Genomic DNA, 20538 nt, shown 5'->3' with positions numbered 1-20538 from the left:
CAAGTAGGAAGGGCTGGGATAGAAGCTCGAAGAGGTACTAGGGGAGTAGAGGGTGGGGACAGTGAGATGCAGGGGACACGTGGTGGCTCCTGAGGAGAAGTGTGTTGCCCTGCTTGAGAAGCACAGCCGTGGTGGCTGCAGTCTCCGTGCAGACACAGTGGTGAGATCTGCAGTTGGCAGCACGGCAGTGCGGAACTCTGTACAGCTGCAGTGTGAGGAACCACCAGGCCTTCCAGCTTCTGTGAGGGCCTGGCGCACTGCCAGGCACCCCCACAGATTCACAGGATCTGGAAGGGACTACAGGGGGTCATTTGGGGCAAGCGTTCTGCTCAAGCAGGGTCATCCCAGAGCACCTGACACAGGGTTGTGTCCAGATGGTTCCTGAACATCTCCAGTGAGAGAGACTCTGTAACCTCTCAGGACAATCTGCTCCAGTGCTTGGTTACCTGCACAGTGAAGAAGTTCTTCCTCATATCCAGGTGGAACTTCCTGTGCATCATTATCTGCCCACTGCCTCTTGTCCTATTGCTTGGCATTACTAGGATGAGCTCAGATGAATCCTCTTCACACCCACCCTTTAGATATTTATTCACATTTATGAGGTCCCCTCTGAATTGTCTCTTCTCGAGGCTGAACAGGCCCAGGTGCCTCAGCCTCTCCTCATAAGTGGATGCTCCAATCCCTTAATCACCTCTGTAGTCCTCTGCTGCATCTGCTCCAGGAGCTCCATGACTCTCCTGTCCTGAGGAGCCCAGAACAGGACACAGCACTCCAGATGTGGCCTCGCCAGGGCTGAGTAGAGGGGCAGGATCGACCTGCTGGCAATGCTCTTCCTAATGCACCCCAGGATAGCACTGGCCTTCTTGGCCACCAGGAGCCCCAGGGCCTTCTGCACAGAGCTGCTTCCCAGCGGGCTGGCCCCAGCCTGTGCTGGTGCATGTGGTTACGCCGCTCCAGGCGCAGGACCCTGCCCTGGCCCTTGTTTAATTTCCGAAGTTCCTCCCTGCGGAGGCTCCAGTGCCGCTGGCGGCGGGAAGTGACGCGCCGGGCGCGCCGGTGGCGCGGGGGCGGGGCGCGGCCGGGCTCCGGCGGGCGCTGAGCGCGGCGGGAGCGGAGCGAGCGCAGGTACCGAGCAGCCCCGCTCCCGCGGCCGCCGCTCGCCCCTGCCCGCGGCCGGGCCGGTGGGCGCGATGGTGCGGGGCAGGCCGGGCCTGGAGGGCGGGGACGGTGCGCGGGCGGGGCTTGCTCTGCACCTCCGGGGCGGCCTGAGCCGCGGCCGTGGAAGCGGGGAGGGATTCCCGCGGCGCGGAGGCCGCCTTTCTCTCCCCGCCGCGGCTCGGGGGCGAGCGGCGGCCGTGGCGCCGGCCGCGGGATGGGCGCGGGCAGCGGCGGGACCCCGCGAGGGCGGCGGGGGCCGCGCGGGGCCGGTGTGCGGTGGGAGGTGAGGAGGGCTGCGGGCCGAGCGCTGCCGTGCGGCTGGTGGCGAGCCCGAAAGGGGCCTCGGCGGTGGGCCGGGGCCTCCTCCGGGCTGTCTCCGGCTTCTGGACTCTGTTCCCTCGACCGAAACGTCGCCTGACGTTTGTAGCGGAGATCCGAGCAAGCCGCGTTGAGTGGGTAGAGGAGGGACCTCTGAGTAGACGGTGCCCTGGGTGCAGGTTTTGGCATGCCGGGTATCCAGCCTTCTTACTAAATAGCTGGCCGGTTGAGGAGTTGACTTTGTTTCTTCCAGGATAATGGTTAGGCCTTTAATGTACCCACGTTGTAAAACGTGGGTGCTCTGCTTGATACCTTTGGTGAAGGTAAAGATGATAATATCTTATGGTCATGGCTGGAAAAAAGCAGGCCTTTCTACCTGCAGTGTAAATATTATTGTAGTTCTAAGCTCTCACATCTTAAAAAAAAAGAGAGGCTGAATAGGCTGTCTTCAGATTTTGAGGTGGCCTACCTCTGGCCTAATAATGACCTTGAGTATTTCTTAGCAATCATAAAGAAACTTACAAATTAATGGGATAATATTTTATATCATTGGTACCATAACATTTAAATTCTCTACTTCTCTTGTTTATTTCCATAACACAGCAACAAAAGTATAGTTAAAAAATGAAAGAAAATCATTGTATGTTTCGCTTGTGTACTTGAAATTTGTCTTCACATATTTCTTTTTTCTCATGAAATGCATGTCATTACAGTTTGAAATCTGTTAGTGCTTTATTTTATGTAATTGGATGGAAGGCATTTTCCTACCTGTGATTTGAGCTGCGATGCTTTTCTCATAGAAGAAAAAAAGTAATTTTTGAAAGCCCAAGCCTTAAAATGGCCAGGAAGAGACTTAAGAGCAATGTCAATTAGTAGCCAAGGGAATTAAATTCTGAAAAAATCAGTGCTTTTGCAGCTAAAGTGAAGCTTGGAGTAGAATGAGCATCAACAGCTTGAGCTGTTAGTGCAGGAGGGTTTGGTTAGACAGAGGCCTGTCCATGTAAGTCAGCTGACCTGCCAGGGACTTCAGCAGAATCATACTGCAAAGTTTCTATGGAGTGTGCCTGAAAAAGGTTATTTTTATGGATTGTGCATGCATGTGTGTGTATGCGTGAATGATCTTATATGTATTTGTACGTGGGTGTCTGTTATCTGAGTCAGCAGCTGATAGGTTTGCTTTTGGGTTTGTGTTTAGATATTATTCTCAAGATATTACTTTTTTCTTTTCAGGCTTTGGTTAGTGTTGTAGACTCATATTTTTCTGAAGCTGATGTTCTCCTAACACTTTCAGCTTGGCTTTAAAAGCTACTTCACTGTAATGTTTTAAATGGTTAAAAAACCTCTAGGATTTGAAGTTTATTTAAATTAATTGAAGGAAGTACTTCTGGCCTCACCAAAGAAATAACTGGAATCATGGATCAGAACAACAGTTTGCCACCCTACGCTCAAGGCTTAGCCTCCCCTCAGGTAAAAACAAATTATTTAAAATGTAACTATGATCTGAATTTCCTTTATGAAAGTGCTTTCTCTTTCTTGCATCTAGCTTCACATTTCTTTGGGTGCAGACCTGAAAAATTCTGCTAGGTATCGAATAATACTAGTATGAAGCAGAATTTTGAAACCATTGACGTCTATATTCAGAAATAAAAGAAACACGTGGTTTCTTATACATGGAATATATGTGGGATTTCTTAATGGGGTTCCTCTTAAGTTGAAACATGAGTTACAAGTTGGAAAGATTAATTTAATTTTGTAGTTGCTCCTTAAACTATGTACATAATAGATTGTTGCTGGGCTATGAATGCAGTGGGTACAGTGAGCACAGTTGGTGTTCAGACAATTTCAAGTTAAATTGTGGGTCAAAGTTGAGACATGCTTGCAAGGTAGAGTGAGAAGCGTGTCATGTTCCCTAGATTCCTTTGGGTAGTACTTTATTCTATAGAACATCTGCATTTCTGATTTTAATGATTTACTGCTAGATGCTTTAGGTTTGATATGATCAACTCAGCTAACATAGATTTATTTTTGACTCCTCCTGAAAACTTTCTCTCTTAAAATCAAAATGGAGTCATCATGATCTGTGGTTTTCATGTCATGTTTTCTTCTGTAGGGTGCAATGACCCCAGGAATCCCAATTTTCAGCCCAATGATGCCGTATGGCACAGGACTGACACCGCAGCCTGTCCAGAGCACCAACAGTCTGTCCATATTGGAGGAACAGCAGCGGCAGCAGCAGCAGCAGCAAGCAGCACAGCAGTCCACGTCACAGCAAGCGACACAGGGAACATCTGGTCAAACCCCCCAGCTCTTCCATTCACAGACTCTTACCACAGCCCCTTTACCTGGAACCACACCTCTGTACTCCTCTCCAATGACTCCAATGACTCCAATAACTCCTGCAACACCGGCCTCAGAGAGCTCTGGCATAGTGCCACAACTACAGTGAGTGCCCCATGCGTTAGTGCATCGTGTCCTTTCTCAGATAGCTCTTTAAAGACTTAGGACCAAAGTCACATCAGGAATTAGGTACTGCATTTTGGTGGGAAGGGAGGTCCCGAGAATTTATGAGTCTGCTGTAGCAATATGAGTGATTTTTACTTTTATTTTTAGCTTAGCTTCATTACTAAACCACTTAGTAATATAAACAGTTTCTTAGTGATTTGTCAACAGTACATCTTTGGAGCATACTAATGGAGGGTTATATATGTGTTCATTTAACACCATCATAATTTTTAACTCCTTGCACTTTAGGAGTTCAAGATGTTTCCTTGGCTAACACTGAATTTGTGAGAAGGTAAAAAAAAAAACCTAGAACTAGTTCTAAGTTCAGGTATGGAAGTATTTTCAGTGAACTTCAGTTTTAAAGAGACTACTTCAGAAATTTGTGGAAGGGACCACGAGAAATGGTTGATACCATGAATTGAAAGAGTAGTTTCTCGTATTTTTCTTTTTTTTTTTTTTTTTCCTCACTGAGGACCTTTATATTTCAGGGTTTTCCCAGAAAAGAAAAATTTTTATCTAGTAACTTTCAAAAACTTTCTGGAGACCTGCTGTCCCATCTCCTGGCAATGCATTTATCTCCCGGGTCATTCCCACTTAGTTTTGCACCTTGAAGGACATAGCAAGGAACATTTCAGATGGTACTATCTCATTTTCTCCTGTTTCCAGCAGCTTCCCTGATTGTGGTGAGAGCTCTCAGCATCAGTAATTTTTCCTGCCAAACTGAAATAGAGATTCTTATCATGAGACACTTTTCATAATAGCTGACAGATAAGGAGGAATCAGCAATTGTGCCTTAGGAGCTTCTGTCCTATAAAAGCAGGTTCCTGAGAAAAAACACTGCTCAGTGCTCATGTTAGTAGGAAAGATGCCATTCACACTCACTTGGAGAAACAAAATAATAAAAAAAATAAAATTGATTTGTCTTGGTTAAAAATGAGGAAGACACATGAATTCCTTATTGTTTTTTTTTAATGTATTTCTCTGATCTGTCTTTAGGAATATTGTGTCCACAGTGAATCTTGGTTGCAAACTTGACCTAAAAACTATTGCACTTCGTGCCCGAAATGCTGAATATAATCCCAAGGTAAGAGAAATGTATTAAGAGTTCATCCTATAACAGATAAATTAAAGGTCCAGGTTGTGGCTGCTGGCTTCTGCAATAGACTGAAAAACCTACCTGCTATATATGCAGTTTTATACTGTAGTTAAAAGGGAAATCTTAATAAACTTAGGACATTCAAATTAGTAAAAAGCATTTTTATGCAGAGGTAGCTGTGATGTGCACCAGGTTGTAAGTTGTTAGATTTAGAAAAACCCTAACCAACAGTGTAGTACACTGGCCAAGCTTTTTTGGTAGAGCTGGCCTCTGCTGCTGTTCATATGGACATATTTCAGTGCTCAGTGAGCTCTTTTTGCTTATTACTGTGAAATGTCTGATGATGAAATCTTGTTCCCTATCTCCCAACAAGGAGAAAGGAAAGAAGAGTTAAAATCCTGAACTCCTGCCAGAGCTGTGGTTTCCTCCACCTAGCTGCTCCTCTGGAATTCTTACGGTCACAGGGCATTCACTTATTTTTCATAGTCTCACTTCCCTCTGTTCTCTCATGTTCTCCTCCAGTACTTCTGCCATCTCATTGCTTCTGATGGCTAAGTTTGGTGGAACATTAAAATGGATCAGAACAAAATCAATTAAATTGTTTTTTTTTGCATACTGACTTTTAAGTTGCCTGCTGCTTCTTAATAGTAGTGGGGTTCTAAATAAGTCACTTGGGAAATCTGAACAACAGCAAAGGAACTGGAGCATTAAATTAAGAAAATAATGTTGCTTCATGTTTCTTTTGGGTAGCTCCTCTTGAAAATGTTATCTTTGCAACAACAGTAGCTGGATACTAATAAAAGCTTAGATGTTTCATAATTGAATTGGCTTGTCTTGGGAAGGCTTCAGTTTTCCTGGGGTGTGTGTGTTTTTCTTGTTTTAGCATTTAGTATTTTGCTGCAGTTGACCTGAACTCTGCTTTTAAAGGTTAAAGCACACATGCAGGCATGTATGATAAATGACTCTTACTGTGAGCTTATACCAGTGATGCTGTTACATAATTGCGAGTAAGATATTAGCGCAGCAACAATTTGAGCACGCCTTGGTAACTCCTAATGTAGGGGGTAGGTGGCTGTGTAAAACTTGTAGGCTAGAATAATCAATATGAAACACTGTTTTCCATGGCAGAGGGATAGAAGGGTTATGTAACACACTCCTGACATTTACTCAGTAGATTCATCTATCAAAGAAAGATGTTGCTTGGCTATATTATTTAAGTCATATTTTGACAAATGTGCTGTTGGGTAACCCACGCTACTGCCTTGGTTATGTTAGCAGAACAATTCATGGGACTGCAGGGTGAGCTGTTCCAAGTTAAATATAACAAACAGGAGGTTTTGTGTGTGTGTGTGTGTGTGTGCGCGCGCATGTGTGCCCACCTCAGTTTCCAGTATCTCTTGTTTCAAGGAATTTAAGAATATTTGGAAAGGCTTACTGAGAATAAAAACCTAGAGCTATCAGGCTGCTGTGTCCTACAGTGGTAGCTGAGGTGGTGTCTGTTTACACAGGACTTTGATCTCCAGCTGTTCTGTTTGCTGGTATTGTAACACTCCATTTTTTTGGATAGTCTTCCATCCTCCTTATAAGAGATAAAATTCCAACACATATGGAGGAATTTTTTAAAATATATTTTTTAATTTGTTTCTATTGCTCTGATGCAAATGTTAGCATTATTTATATGTTGCATATATAGTAATGAGAGATGAACAGGAATGCAGTGGTAAATATCCTTCCTGTGTGGCTCAACCTCTCTGTGTGTGTGCTTGAAGGTACGTGATCTGTAAGTATGTTTGACCTTAGTTCTCCTTGAACTGCAGTGTAGCCAAAATGATGCAGATTTGGTTTTAATGTAATGATGACAGCAGTATATCACTAACAGTCTCAATGCTCACACTTCAGCGTTTTGCTGCTGTTATTATGAGAATAAGAGAACCACGTACTACTGCACTGATATTCAGCTCTGGAAAAATGGTGTGCACAGGAGCAAAAAGGTATGTTTAGGCATCACGAGCAAACTAACTCAGGCTGTCTTTTCTCGTGTGCCATGATGCTTGTTTATATAGACACAACAAAGTTGTACAGATACAACTAATCTTGCTTCACAGTTACCTCAGATTATACACATTTCTATAGAAAATGCCTGTTTATGATTGAAGAGACTTCCTAACTTATGGGGAAATGGTAGTTCTATTTCTGAAGTGCTGTCATTCAGTCTGATAAACTGGTTTGCAGTTATATATAACTTATTTTATTCATTTATTATATTCATTTTTTGGCCTTGCAGTTATCTGCTTTTTCTAATAATTAAAAGAATTCAGCAACTATGCATTGGAACTGCTTAAATTGTAAGGATGGTAAGAGAAGCATTTTACATTTGAATAGCTTCATTCATCACAGTACAAGAGCTCCAAATCTCTGGTTCCTGTAGTGTGATCTGTTCTTAACATGACCATTGAAGCACAAGAATTGAAAACTAAACATAAGCTTAACTCTAGTGGGCAGGAGAGAAATTCTGCTCCGAAGAAGTCTGCTAGGAATCCAGAAGGAATAAACTAATGAGCAGAGATTAATTAATAGATCTGTACAGGGAAACACTTTCTCTGCCTGGTGACACTTGAAATTCAAGTTGTCTTACTCTGCATCAGCAACAAACAGATTCTCAGCTGTTTACAATCCACTGAATTCTGCAACAGTGGGTAAGGCTGTGCAGTTGTATTAAACCCATGTTTGAATGTCTGGGCTGAATCAAGCAGAAGATATTGCCAGTTGACAGATATTTATAGAAATACAGTAGTAGTAGTAGTAGTAGTAGTTCAAGGTTGTTCTATGGTGAAAACTTATGTAACAATCTTAATGTCCCACTAGAGGGACTCTGGTCAATATTTTAAAAATGTAACATGTATGGATTTATAATTTACTGTTTTGTGTCTCATGAACAGTGAGTGCAACACTAATGGTGTCCAGGAGCCTATTACCAAAATTAGCATGAAAATCAGTCAGGGCTAATTGGTAATTTTGGATGTAAAAATTTTGCATGTGAACTCCCCTCTCCCTCCACACAGACTTTTTTCCCCAGTTAGGTATTTGTGGTTTGATGCTGTTTGCTTGAAGTAATACTTAACTGAGGCAGTAATATGGATATCCTTTTCTCACTTCAGTGAGGAGCAATCCAGACTGGCTGCAAGGAAGTATGCAAGAGTTGTTCAGAAACTGGGTTTTCCTGCAAAATTTTTGGATTTTAAAATTCAGAATATGGTGGGTAGCTGTGATGTAAAATTTCCCATCAGACTGGAAGGATTGGTACTCACACATCAGCAGTTCAGCAGGTACAAAAAGGCTTATGTTTCATTCTTGTTGCATGCTATCTTAGAAAGTGACATCTGTTTAGATTATTCCCATGCACCACAGGGAAACTTGCATCTTTGTTGCTATCTCTGCACTGCCTCAGGTGTAACTGAGGTTGCCCAATGTGAATCTGTCACAATGATGTTTCCTGCTACCATCCCCAGGTTTCAGGGAAGTCTACACCTTCTCTGCCCAGTCCTGGACTGGGCGCAGAAGATAGGATGGAACATGGGTCTGCAAGCACCTTTAAACACACTCTCTTCTCTTACAGCTATGAGCCGGAATTGTTTCCTGGTTTAATCTACAGAATGATTAAGCCAAGAATTGTTCTGCTTATTTTTGTTTCTGGAAAAGTGGTTTTAACTGGTAAGTGAAGACAGTATCTTATTCCAAGAGGTTAGATTCAGACTGTGTGACAGAGAACAGACAGGGATATGTAAGCTGCCAGGTACTTTTCCTTTAGAGATGACAGTACTGAGAAAGGAGAGTTAATAGAGTATTCCATGGATGGCGATGTTAAGGAAACTTCCCTGTGCAGCCATCCAGCAGCCACTCTGGCAGTCAGAGCCACATCAACTGCAGCAGGACCAAAGCCTGCTTCCAGTGGGCAGATCCAGTGAAGCCAACAGGTGTCCTGCTTGACTCCCTACACACTCCACTCACACAGTCAGACCAGGTTTTCTTGAGAGCTCAGCACCATGCTTTTTTAGGCAAAGATTCAGCAATTCAGGCCTCTTGCCTGGGTGTCCTTCACCCAGAGCTCAACCTGCAGCTCAGCACTGCTACTGCACACACAGCTACCTGCACAATGTTCCTTAACAGATGGGAATGCACAAAGCAACAGCACATTTGGCTAGATCAAAGGAACAATCATCATGAACCCTAGTCAGGTATACGGGTGCCCAAAAAGCTGTAAGAATGCAGGTGATCTTTCTGGCAAAATCCGAAAGACTATTTCTGTGACTGAGCTAGCTTTTCTTTGGTAGTTTGGTTGCAGGCTGCTGCCATTCTCTATGATACAGCAGCCAAAGAAGGGGAGATAGTTGAGCTCTAGGATCTCCTCAGCCTCGTGTGCTCAGCCTACTCCCTCCATATTTTCTCATGCTGTGTCTTACTATGAAGAAAAAACCCACAAGACCCACCAACAAAAGAAGGATCATGTCCCTGCAGTGTGGGGAAATGCAGTTCTCTGCAGTGGTCTCCATTGCCAGACCTTCCTCCCCCTGATATTCACACTCTCAAAAAAAGCTCCACCAGTTAGGCCTTTCTGCACAAACATCCTACAGGGCTGTCTCCTGTGGAAATTATGTCTCTGAAAATTCCATTTGCAACATAGCATCATCACAGAGATGCTAGTGAAAGTTTTAGCAGCTGTCACATTAAACAGAGAAGGCTGGTAGTGTAAGCTATGAAATGTGTTAAAAAGGATTGTAAAAATGGAAATTTATGGATACACGTAGGTTTTATATAGAGTTGCATTCAAATACACATTATAAAAGCTAAAATTAAGTATTTGGTGAATTTAATCCCTTCTCTTTTTCCAGGTGCTAAAGTACGAGCAGAAATCTATGAAGCATTTGAAAACATCTATCCTATTTTAAAGGGATTCAGAAAGACAACGTAACAGTTTCTACACATTTCAGATAAATCAGGGGTATATTTCAAAAGATATTGTGTATGGCACAGCAGTAACAAGAAACGGACTTCCAGTGCAACTGCAACACCAGGACTTGGACTATTTCCCAGTTAGTGCCTACTTCCCTGATGCTCAAGGGGAACTGTTTTCTTGAATATGTCTACTGAGTTACTGTGAGTTGCTTTACTGGGCTGCTCCTGGAGCAGCCCCTCCAACTTTTATTTATATTCTAGCTTTTAAATAGTTTTAATGCCAGTTCTATTAATAGAAAATCTGTAAGCTGATTTAAAGACAAATGCAACAGTGTCACTCAGTGTATAAACCACTTTAATTGCCATGTATATATGTTTTAAGTTCCTTCCATAAGACCATGGTTTTTATAATTTTCAGAACTTTAGCTTTTAAATTTTTTTCAATTTTAAATTTCCTTGGTGCCAGACACATTCCCTCTTTCCAGTATTAAGCAAGATAGAATGAATTTATTAATTAAAATGGCTCACTGTACATATATATATAATATATACCTTTCTTCTCTTTCCTTCTTCAACTCCCCATGTACAATAAACCCTGTTTATACAACTATGGGAACTGTCTTAATAAATTTTAAAATTACCCAGCTGGTAGAATGAAATACATTGAATTACTTTTTTTTTTTAATTTAATAGATTTTTTAATAGCAGATGCACTGCTATAAGTGACATGTTGTTTTGAGAGAATCTTAGCAGGGCTGCAGCTTGCATACCTGCAGTCACATCTTTGGCAGTGTCTACCTTGAATATTTCCAGTATGTTAAAGCAGAAGAGATGATTGCTGAAAGAAGCTTGTGTTTGAGTATGTGCTGCCTTATGTTCAACAGATGGGATTTAGGCAAGTCTTAAATAGCTGCACTTGACTGAAGCAATAGATCCCTGCTTAGCTTCTAGATTTTCTTTAAACTACTACCTTTGTATTTTACCAGCTGTGACAGCCTCACTATATTAGTGTTCCTGTAAAATGTCAAAGCCCTTCCAACTGGAGTCAGCATGTACATAATCTTCCTTTGAACGATGCTTGAAGCCTAATAGGCTCAGAGCTAAAAATAACCTTTTTTTTTCCTTCAGTAAATTTCCAGGAATAATAACCTCTCTATGACTTACACATTATTTCAAACAGCTTTTATCTAAAACTAATTAAATTGTAAACAGTGGTCTCATTACTAAGTTAGTGTTTCATTCCAGACAAAATTAAATTTTGGCTGGCTTTGACACTGCTCCATTTGCAAATCTCGACTTGTCACGATGATATTTTATGGAAAATCCTCTGCTAGGATTTTCCCCTCCTGAGGAGCTGAAGACCTCAGGAAAGAAATGTAAACAGTAACTATCTGCTGCTGTGGAATGCAACAGGTGCATCTTCCATTGGTCCATGTGGATTGTTTTCCAATTGATGACCAATCACAGCCACCTGTGCCAAGGCTGGGAGCAGTCACAGGATTTTGTTGTGCATTCATTCTATTCTATTCTTGTTCTTTCAAGGCTTCTGATCATTCTTTTCTCTCTGTTCTTTTAGTATAGTTTTAATGTAGTATTTTAGTATAATATATAAGATAATAAATCAGCCTTCTGAGAAAATGGAGTCAAGCCTCGTGTCTCCACACATGGGGCATCCTCAACAATTGGTGACCCCTGAGCATGTTGCATTGATGGTCACCCCAGAAGTGACCACGGAGTCCAGTCTGGAGCTGAAGAACCAAGGCCCTGAAGATGGGCACAGTTCACAGCCGTGGCTGCAAACAGATGAACCTTTTGGAGTTTCCTGGAAATGGTGTCCAGAGACCACAGAGCAGCAGAGCTGCACAGCTGATCTGTCAAGGACACTGTCTCAAGGTACTGTTACCTTTTCCCTTCCTGAAACTTCTGCCTTTCGCAGAATATGAATGGCAAGTTGGCAAAATGTACCTTTGAAAACTCAGGTTTGGTTTTCTGTGTCAGATTATAAAGTTATTAACCTCCGGTGCAGGTGGGGACGCAAGGACAGAATCAATATGTTGGAGAGACATTATCATGAGTTTTTCAGATGGGCAAAATTCCATGGATTTTTTACAGATTTGATATACTCCCTTGCTTTAGATCTGGGATTTCATGGAGTCTGTGTGTGTGTGGTTGCCTGGCATTTTGGATTTCCAGAAATTTTTCCGGCGTTCCGAGCCCTCTTCCATGTTTTGAAGCGAAGGGAGGCTGTGGTGCAGCTCGTCGCTCCCTTCCCGCCAGGTGCTGGAGAGAGGAAGGAACCTGTTGAAGAGGACGAACTGCTGATTCCCAGCCGCCGGCTTCGCCCACGGCTGAGGAACAGTTTTCCTCTGCTCCCTCGGAGCATGCGCAGACGGAGCTGCCTTTCCCCCCAGCTCTTTCTCTTGGGGGGGGATGGGGAGCCGGCCCCGCCGCTTTCCGGGCCCGCTCCGCCGCGGCATTCTCGGCTCCCCCCACTCCGGGAGGGCGCGGACCCGATCCCGCCCCGGCCGGCCCCGCGGGAGGCGCCGGTCCCCGCGGCCCCGCCGCCGCTCGGAGCCGCTCCGCCGGCTCTGATGACTGCGCCTGCGCCGCGGCACCCGGAAGCGCTCCTCGCCGATGCCTCTGGGTTGCCGGGCAACGCAATCGCCAACAATGGTTCCCCCGCGCCGCGGCCTGCGGCCGTGCCGCTGTCCCCGGGAGCTGCAGGAGCTGCCTCCGTGCCTTCTCCCTCTGCATCGCCGCCGGCGATGAATTGAATTCACAGCGGTGCAGGCGGCGCTGGCGCGGGCCAACCCCGCGCCGATACCGCCGCCCGCGCCGGTCCCGCCGCTCCCGGCCAACCCACGTGCAGTGCGAGAGCATGCCGAGACCGGCGCTGAGCCCGCGGGACCGCCTCAAGAGCCGATCTCAGCACCCGCACCGCTCTCGTCGGCTCCCCCAGTGGTTCTGCCCCCTTCGGGGACCCCGTCCTTCGTGTCCGTGTCTGCATCAGACCCTGCGGACAGCCTGTCCCTCCGTGGGGGGGCACGGCCAGGCTGGTTGCTGTCAAACTCAGCGTGTTCCTCGGGTCATTTCGCGTGTGGTCGGGGGCTTCTCCCTGGGGGTTGGGGTGCCTGCCTTCCCCCGAGCGCCCCAGCGGCGTGGGGGAGTTGGCTCCTGGAAAATCTGCCTCTGGTTCCCAGCCCAGTGGGGATGGGAGTGGTGCCGAGGGGCAGAAGGCAGGAGCAGTGGCGTTTGCCTTGCAGGAGCAAGAGGCACAGAGCAAAGCAAGCATTGCTCGCTTGCTCTGGGGACAAGAACCCCCCAGATCCGAGATGAAAATTCCTGAGGAAGCTTCTTTTCCCAAGCTGCTGCTGTGCACCGGTGCTGCTGGGGGCAGGAAGCATTTGGTCATTTCTGCTCTGAAGACACTGGCAGCATGGTTCTGCCAGGTTCTGAGCACGCAGAGCCCACCTCACAGGCTGGTTCTGGGTCTTTGGCTGCTTTCCCTGGGCCTTCACCCTGTCCAGTGTTGGGTTTGGGAGCTTTGAGCTCCCTGCTGGGACCAGGGCCACCGTTCTGTGGGCCAGGTCTGGGTTCTCTGGTCCGACCACCAGGACCAGGGCCACCGAAGGGTCCTAGAGACCCCCTGCTGCTGCTGCATTTTTGGACCAAAAAAAAAAAAAAAAAAAAAAGAGAGAAAGTGGAAAGAGCTAGCAGCTCAAAAGCATTGAAAAGCCAAGAATTAGCCTCAGCCCAAGTGGTTCAATGAAGGGCTTGGCCAGGGCATTCCAGAATTTTTCTCAGAATTGTTTAATGACTCTCAATGGATTTTTTTGATTATTCTTGTTGATTTTCTTTAGCAGTTCTTTGTTTCAGAATTCTGCAAGCCTGTTTCAAGACCAAAAGGGATTTCCAGAGATGTCAAAGAGGAACATCTTCAGTCCATGAACTCTGTTCTGAAATTCAGCTGTTTGGACTTGAAACAATGAACATTCTTTGCATGAGTTTTTTGCATTTTCTTATGTTTTAAGATTGTTTTAGTGATATGATAGAATTTGATGTTCTACAGGTGAAGAATTTCCCTGACCATTCCACATCAGCAGTTGATTGAGGTTTTGATTGGCAACAGATAAACCTCAAGAAGTGTTTGTTCTGTCTTCTGCAAGGGCCCAGTAGAAGAGATTACAAACATTCTTTTTCTACTTAATTTAATAAATTTAAAAGGGTGACACGTCACCATGATATTTTATGGAAAATCCTCTGCCAGGATTTTCCCCTCCTGAGGAGCTGAAGACCTCAGGAAAGAAACAATAACTATCTGCTGCTGTGGAATGCAACAGGTGCATCTTCCATTGGTCCATGTGGATTGTTTTCAATTAGTGACCAGTCACAGCCACCTGTGTCAAAGCTGTGAGCAGACACAGGATTTTGTTATGCATTCTATTCTATTCTATTCTTGTTCTTTCAAGGCTTCTGATCATTCTTTTCTCTCTGTTCTTTTAGTATAGTTTTAATGTAGTATTTTAGTATAAGATAATAAATCAGCCTTCTGAGAAAATGGAGTCGACCCTCGTGTCTCCACACATGGGGTGTCCTCAACACCGAGTGACATTAATCTTCAGTCTTCTCTCTACACCAGCGTCTCTCCAGGTGTTTTAATGACTGGATTCATGGCTCTTACCAGAAAGATGCTGTTTATTAATGCAGCTCTGCAGGATATACTCAAGCACTGTGTTGCCTTCAGTGCTAAGGCACTCTGCTGTGAGCTCATGAATGTTCCCGAGAGCTCGTGGCTGTAACTGTATGGCTGTCCATGCTTTTGCGGGACCTGAACTATTACCAACTTCTGTGCAAAACTCTTCAACTCTTCAGAAATCTTGAAGCCCTAAGAAATGCTAGGACAGTTTTTCAACAAAATCAGTCAAGCTGTACTACAGTGACTTAAGACAGTTTGCTCTTTTATAACACAGACCAGGGCTTCAAACTACCCTGCTAGAAATTAAGTTCTGTGATAATAAAACCACTTTCCAGGTACAGCATTCTCTGCCTGCTTATGTAAGTACTTTCAACATCTAAATTATTTCAAAAACCCCACAGTGGGCCCCACAGTGTCACAGGTAAGAAGCCATGAATGGCTGGAGCAGGGTAAGGGAATATGTAACTGAAGTCAGTTCCACAGGGAAACACACAAAAAAGCCTTTTCTGCAAATACTGCCATAGCCATGGGAGTAGTTAAGCAACTAAATAGCACAGTAAAACTCAGCATTATGGTTTCACTATTCTCTTGCCTCAGCTATATGGCAGTCATACAGTGGAAGAATCCCTGCAGAGGATGCTTAAACTTCGCCAATGATGGCAGATTTAAGGTACAATTCAGCCTGAAAATCTGCTGCTACAGGCAGTGTCTAACAAGACAAACTTGTTCTGGTAGGGCTGACTTTGTTTAAACTCCTTCTGCATGGGGCTAATAGTTTTAAAGTCAGGTAAAACACTTAATTTTTGTGCATTTTATCTCGAATAACCACTCCATCAGAATATGTGACAAACTCCAAAGTCAGGTTTAGTGTACCTGTTGAGAAAGGGAGGCGGATTTAAATTCCACAGCAAAAGGCTACGCAGCTTTGTCTTAGTTGACTCCTGTACAGCTCTTCAGCATAAGCACTCAAGTGGGTTTGCTGTAGTTGCTTTTCTTTGAATGAATGTTAATTTTTGAGTGGCCCAAAGAAAATCCTGACAGACTACAATATTTTAAGTTTTTGCAGTTCCATTACCAACAAAAGATAATTTCACCAATCCAAAATTTTTTCATATTTAATAAACTTCCAAAAATGAGATTTGAAATGAAGCTTTCTGAACAAATGCATCTGGCATCATTACCAGGTTGAAGTAAAAGCTCCTTTGGAGCACAAGAGAGGCTGTCAAGGTCTAGTTACAGCAGTTTTATCACTGTTACAAGATGCACAGTTATCAGTGACTTCAGTTCAACTACCTGTTTGCATAGTGCAGAGATGCAGTGAAACAAATCAAGTATTCAATTTGGATGACTCAACTTCATAAAGTAGAGCCCATGGAATAGTCTTGTTTCCATATGAACTCTTCCAGGTATTCAGTTCCCCCACCACAGCTGTCAGCACAAGTGTACACTACCAGCGTTCCCCAGTCAATGCTCTCTCCAAGGCTGTCAACCTGAAGGTGATTCAGGAGCTGTGGCATAATCTTCAAGAAAAAACAAAAGGTTTAGAGGCAGGCCACAGACTTCTCCCCTTTCCCAACTTTTCCTCCTGAAGAACAGTCCTTGGCATAAGAATTGATATTCTCTCACACCAAAATCCCAGCTGCAGCTACTATGTATATGGCAGCTCAAATAAACGAAATTTGGAATTCTAGGTTTATTTGGCCTTATAAGACTTGCCTGATTTGTAAGCCTCCCATCATTTGAAATTCCATTAGTAACTGTATTTTGCCTTTCCTTGACATTGTGTTCACCATACATACACCTCTAGCATTCAAAATTCTACAGCTGAATGCTTCCAGCCAAACTTATTTATAATGCACATTATGAAGTGAAAAATCTCTTACAAGAGTAAATAAAGGCTCTGTACAATCATTTACCGTAGTTAGTTTGTTGCAACTTCAACCTTCTTGCTCAAATTACAAGCCAACACCTATACCATTAGATCCTGAGTTGGAAATACATCACCTGTATAATTTTTAAATGAGCTTACATACCTGGAATTCAAATATCCTTTTGGCACCACATACACAATTTGGGATATCTTTTTCTTCAGGCCTATTTTCACCTGACACCCAGAGTGGACCTTCTCCTCCTCTGCAGTATCTAATAATCTGAAATACAGCAGAAATTTAAGTTCTCATGACTGTCCTTTCATCTTGGTATCAAACAGGTGTTTAGTGACACAGACAAACCTGTAGATACAGCAGAAATAGGTCAGTTATTTAATAACCATGGCAAAATATAATTTGCAAATGCAGCATGCTAAATAAGACAGATTTCTTATGTAAGTTTTCTTAACTATGTGAATCATGCAAGTATTCATTCATTCATACCATATTTTTTCAGTGATCCAGGGATCATCTGCAGTGATTTGTAACTGCTTAACCAAGGGACCCGGAAATGCAAGGTTGTGTATGTTACAGTCTTCAGATAGAGAAAGAGCAGCTGGATAATTAGCACACAGACCTGCACACAGTTAAGAATGCAATCCAGATCTTTCTGTCTGCAGTTCTGCATCTAAATACAAGACTATCCTAATGTTCAAGAAGGTATTTTCAGACATATCCTTTGTTTTTCAGTTACTAGCAAATCACACATTATCAGCAAAAGGACAGACACTTGGACAGATCAGTCAGTACAGAGGTGGCCAGAGAGAGTGAGGCACATACCTAAGGCAGAGAAGGGAACAGACTCAAAGTCTCCTACTTTCTGAGTGTGTACCTTAACCCCTCAGCTACCAGGCAAAACATGAAGAGAATTTCTTCTTCACCACTTTGATGGATTTAGGACTCTCTTCTCTGAATTAAACCAGGGACCATGGTTTTGTTTGACAATGTAGCTTTTACGCCTTTTGCAGTAATAAGAAATAGCATGGGGAGGGAGGAAGATTTCAGTTTTAAATAGTGGACATTCTAGAGCCATCACTAATTCCTTCAACCTTAGAAAAAGCCAAGCCACCCTCCAATGCAGCTGGTGACAGTGACAGAGTTCTTCTCTGCAGTTTTTGTTCTGCTGCGAAGGAAGGTGGCTCCTTAAACACTGTAGGGGATTCAGCACCCTCGTGCCACCTCATCCTGACGAGCGGCTGTTTAAGGTGGATGAGCAGGTGCTAAACTCTCACTTGGGCATGAATTAAGTTCAGCACATAATGAAGATGAGAGTGTGTGGGTTAGGTGTGTGGAGGATGAAGAGACATCCCTATTTCTAACTAGGTACAAAAGGCAGTGAAATGTTGCAGGTGCAGCAGGATGCTGTGTCAGAACTACTACTTTCAAACACCGCCCCATCTTCTGACCTGTTCTGGTTCAGCAGCTACTTGTTTTTTAAACATTTGGAAGATCTTTTCTTCTTCAGTCTCGTGTTTTGCCATTGCTTCCAATGTCTCTTCATCTAAGGACTGAAATGCTTCATCTAAGCAAGAAAAAAGAAAAACAAAACTTATAGGCTGATACAAGACACTAAAAATTAAAAACAGTATTAGCATGTGTAAATTTTATTTTGCTTCATAAGCCATTCCTGGCATAAATCTAAAATCTTTTTTCTTTTCATGGCATGTTAAGATTTGGTCACACACAGGTCTATTTACTAGTTTCAGTTGCATTTTAAACAGATGTCACTACTGGAACACTGGAAAGGGAAGGAGTTAAGTCTACCAAAGTTTATGGCTCCCAGCAGGTATCACTGAGACTACAGAACTTTCAGGATACAACATCTGAAAAAGGCCTGCATGCTGCTCACGTGCCAGACTTCAGTTTTTAGCACTGAAGAGTGTATCTGTTACACTCCAACAACCACATCAACTGGGGGCACCAAACGCTCTTGAGACCGCTTTGGACCACAGCAAGGGATCACCAGGAACCCACCACAAACTCTCCACCCTGGGTGTGTTCAAAGCCAGTGTGGTTGCAGCAAACCCATCTTGAATTTAACAGGAGCAGAGAGGAAGGAGCCTGCATTTAACTGCTTCATTCAAAGTCAGTCAAAATATACTCAAACCAGTTTTCTGCTAGTACAGAGAAGAAAATTTATTTTCCATAAAGTAAGACAAATTGTCTTGACTTGACTTAGTTCAATCTAACAATCTCCTGATTTTAACAGCATCCAGGAGCAGGTGCTCAGTCCTGTCCTTCTCAACTTGAGTTGTTCCTTACCTACTGGAAGCACACAGGGACACAGTGTAACTCTGAGCTATTTGCAGCAACAGCTGCTTCAACAGCTCCTGGGGTCAAAGCTTAGTAAGTCTCTCCCATAAAAGCAACTTATATTATGGGATGTCTACAACTGCACATTTAGCCTTTTTTCACCAGCAGTTCACAAGGAACGCTTAAAAATCACCGTATTTGATATTTTAAAGATGTGATAACAGGCACAACTGGGAAGAATTACAGGCAGCATTTTATTTCTGACCTGCAGGGCCTGCAGCTCCAAGTTCCTCTTGTTCTTTTGCATCCTTTGATGTGTCTTCAGCTCCTTGTTCATCATCAGTGCTGTCAGCAGGAAATTCTGGTTCCTCAGGTTCTATCAAAATTTCATACTCTGGAAAAAGGAATTCATTATGCTCTGGAATTGCATCTGCCGAGTCATCTAGAAAACAGAAAACAGACACCACTTCACAACGTCATCTCGTATTTCACATCCTTCTCCTCAAAAGCTACACAGCAAACTACATAGCAGAAACATTGCATGAGCAAGAAAGATTTACATCACTGCCAGACCTGACCTGAAGGTAAGAAAAACACTGTTTGGTCAAGGACAGTGGAAAACTGCAACAGGCGTACTGTTGCTTTGATCCTCTGTAAATCCAGCTAGCGCGGAAGGCAGACCGAGCAGTGCTAGCAGCAGCATTTAAGAACTCAAAAGCTGCGGCTCGGCAGCTCGGTGCAATATTAACCCCAGGCTGGCACGCGTGTCGAGTTCCCCAGTTCCAGAGGTCCCCGACGGCCGCGGACCCACCTCCGGCGGCGTGCTGCCCGCAGGAGCGGCGGTGCCCGCGCCGCCAGTCCAGCGCCTGGTGCTCGGGCCCGCAGTAGGCGGCGCGGCGGCAGCGCCCGCAGCAGCGCGGCCCGAGGCAGCCGCAGACGCGGCAGAGCGCGGCGCCGCTGCCCAGCCGCGGCGGGGGCGCGGGGGCCGGGCCCGGCGGGGGCTCCTCGGGGGGCGGCTCCTCGGGGTACGTGTCGTTCCGCCGCGGCAGCTGGCTCCGGAACACTGCGGGCGAGACGCGCCGGTCAGCGGGCCGGCGGCCGGCGGCCCTCGCCCCGTCCCTCCCTGCGTCCCCGCGCCTCACCGCGGAAAGGCCCGCTCGGGCCCGCCAGGCGGTAGCAGGCGGGGCTGCGGCAGGCAAACACGAAGAGGGTGCGGTGGAAGGCGTCGGGGCGGCCGGGCAGCGGCGCGTACAGCTGGAGCAGGAAGGCGCAGGGCTGCTGGCAGTGGCCGCAGCGCAGAGCGGCGGGGCCCGGCAGCCCGGCCTCGCCCAGCCACGCCGGCCGCCCCCCGACCTTGCTGGGGAAGTAGGTGCTGTGCAGCCGCCAGGCACCGCCCGGGCCCTCCGCCGCCGCCGCGAAACCCAGCTCCACGCCGGGAGCCATGCCGCTTCCCGTCGGCCGCCAGGCCCCAGAGGGGCGGGCGCCGCGCCGGCCCCGCCCGGGCTCGGCCCCGCTCTCTCCCCGCCCCACGGACGGCCCCGGCCGGGCTCGGCCCCGCTCTCCCGGCTCCGCCTTTGAAACGCGGCAGCAGGGAGAGGACTGGGAAAAATAAAAACTCTCGAAGACGGGGTCAG

General features: G+C 45.3%; 2 protein-coding genes across 6 annotated transcripts; one reads left to right on the top strand and one right to left on the bottom strand.

Moving 5' to 3' along the window:
- Positions 1 to 1031: 1031 nt before the first annotated feature.
- TBP (TATA-box binding protein) lies at positions 1032 to 10686 on the top strand. Of its 4 annotated transcripts, none has more exons than XM_064413907.1 (8): positions 1032 to 1125; positions 2707 to 2943; positions 3587 to 3918; positions 4975 to 5062; positions 6974 to 7065; positions 8233 to 8400; positions 8691 to 8785; positions 9964 to 10686. In XM_064413907.1, the coding sequence occupies exons 2-8, from the start codon at positions 2890 to 2892 to the stop codon at positions 10041 to 10043; spliced, it is 909 nt and encodes a 302-aa protein (XP_064269977.1). In that variant the 5' UTR covers positions 1032 to 1125; positions 2707 to 2889; the 3' UTR covers positions 10044 to 10686. The 4 variants fall into 4 exon arrangements, with proteins under 4 accessions (XP_064269977.1, XP_064269979.1, XP_064269978.1 ...); XM_064413909.1 differs by lacking the exon at positions 1032 to 1125 and adding an exon at positions 1173 to 1193; XM_064413908.1 differs by lacking the exon at positions 1032 to 1125 and adding an exon at positions 1286 to 1441.
- A 5125-nt stretch (positions 10687 to 15811) lies between these two features.
- PDCD2 (programmed cell death 2) lies at positions 15812 to 20396 on the bottom strand. Of its 2 annotated transcripts, none has more exons than XM_064413906.1 (6): positions 20047 to 20396; positions 19716 to 19967; positions 19170 to 19298; positions 18058 to 18173; positions 16757 to 16873; positions 15812 to 16243 (listed from the first exon to the last, which is right to left on the bottom strand). In XM_064413906.1, the coding sequence occupies exons 1-6, from the start codon at positions 20345 to 20347 to the stop codon at positions 16079 to 16081; spliced, it is 1080 nt and encodes a 359-aa protein (XP_064269976.1). In that variant the 5' UTR covers positions 20348 to 20396; the 3' UTR covers positions 15812 to 16078. The 2 variants fall into 2 exon arrangements, with proteins under 2 accessions (XP_064269976.1, XP_064269975.1); XM_064413905.1 differs by having other exon boundaries at positions 19170 to 19346; positions 20047 to 20395.
- Between the last annotated feature and the right edge of the window lie 142 nt (positions 20397 to 20538).

The sequence above is a fragment of the Passer domesticus genome, chromosome 3 (assembly GCF_036417665.1).
Source record: "Passer domesticus isolate bPasDom1 chromosome 3, bPasDom1.hap1, whole genome shotgun sequence".
Taxonomy (NCBI): domain Eukaryota; kingdom Metazoa; phylum Chordata; class Aves; order Passeriformes; family Passeridae; genus Passer; species Passer domesticus.
This window is presented reverse-complemented; position numbering and strand designations above follow the sequence as displayed.

Coding starts and splice junctions, on each gene's coding strand:
- TBP (XM_064413907.1), top strand. CDS start 2,890: ATGGATCAGAACAACAGTTTGCCACCCTACGCTCAAGGCTTAGCCTCC. Junction 3,919..4,974: donor GGCATAGTGCCACAACTACA/GTGAGTGCCCCA, acceptor ATCTGTCTTTAG/GAATATTGTGTCCACAGTGA. Junction 8,786..9,963: donor TGGAAAAGTGGTTTTAACTG/GTAAGTGAAGAC, acceptor CTCTTTTTCCAG/GTGCTAAAGTACGAGCAGAA.
- PDCD2 (XM_064413905.1), bottom strand. CDS start 20,347: ATGGCTCCCGGCGTGGAGCTGGGTTTCGCGGCGGCGGCGGAGGGCCCG. Junction 19,968..20,046: donor CCCGAGCGGGCCTTTCCGCG/GTGAGGCGCGGG, acceptor TCTCGCCCGCAG/TGTTCCGGAGCCAGCTGCCG. Junction 16,874..18,057: donor TAGCTGCTGAACCAGAACAG/GTCAGAAGATGG, acceptor GCTGTATTTCAG/ATTATTAGATACTGCAGAGG.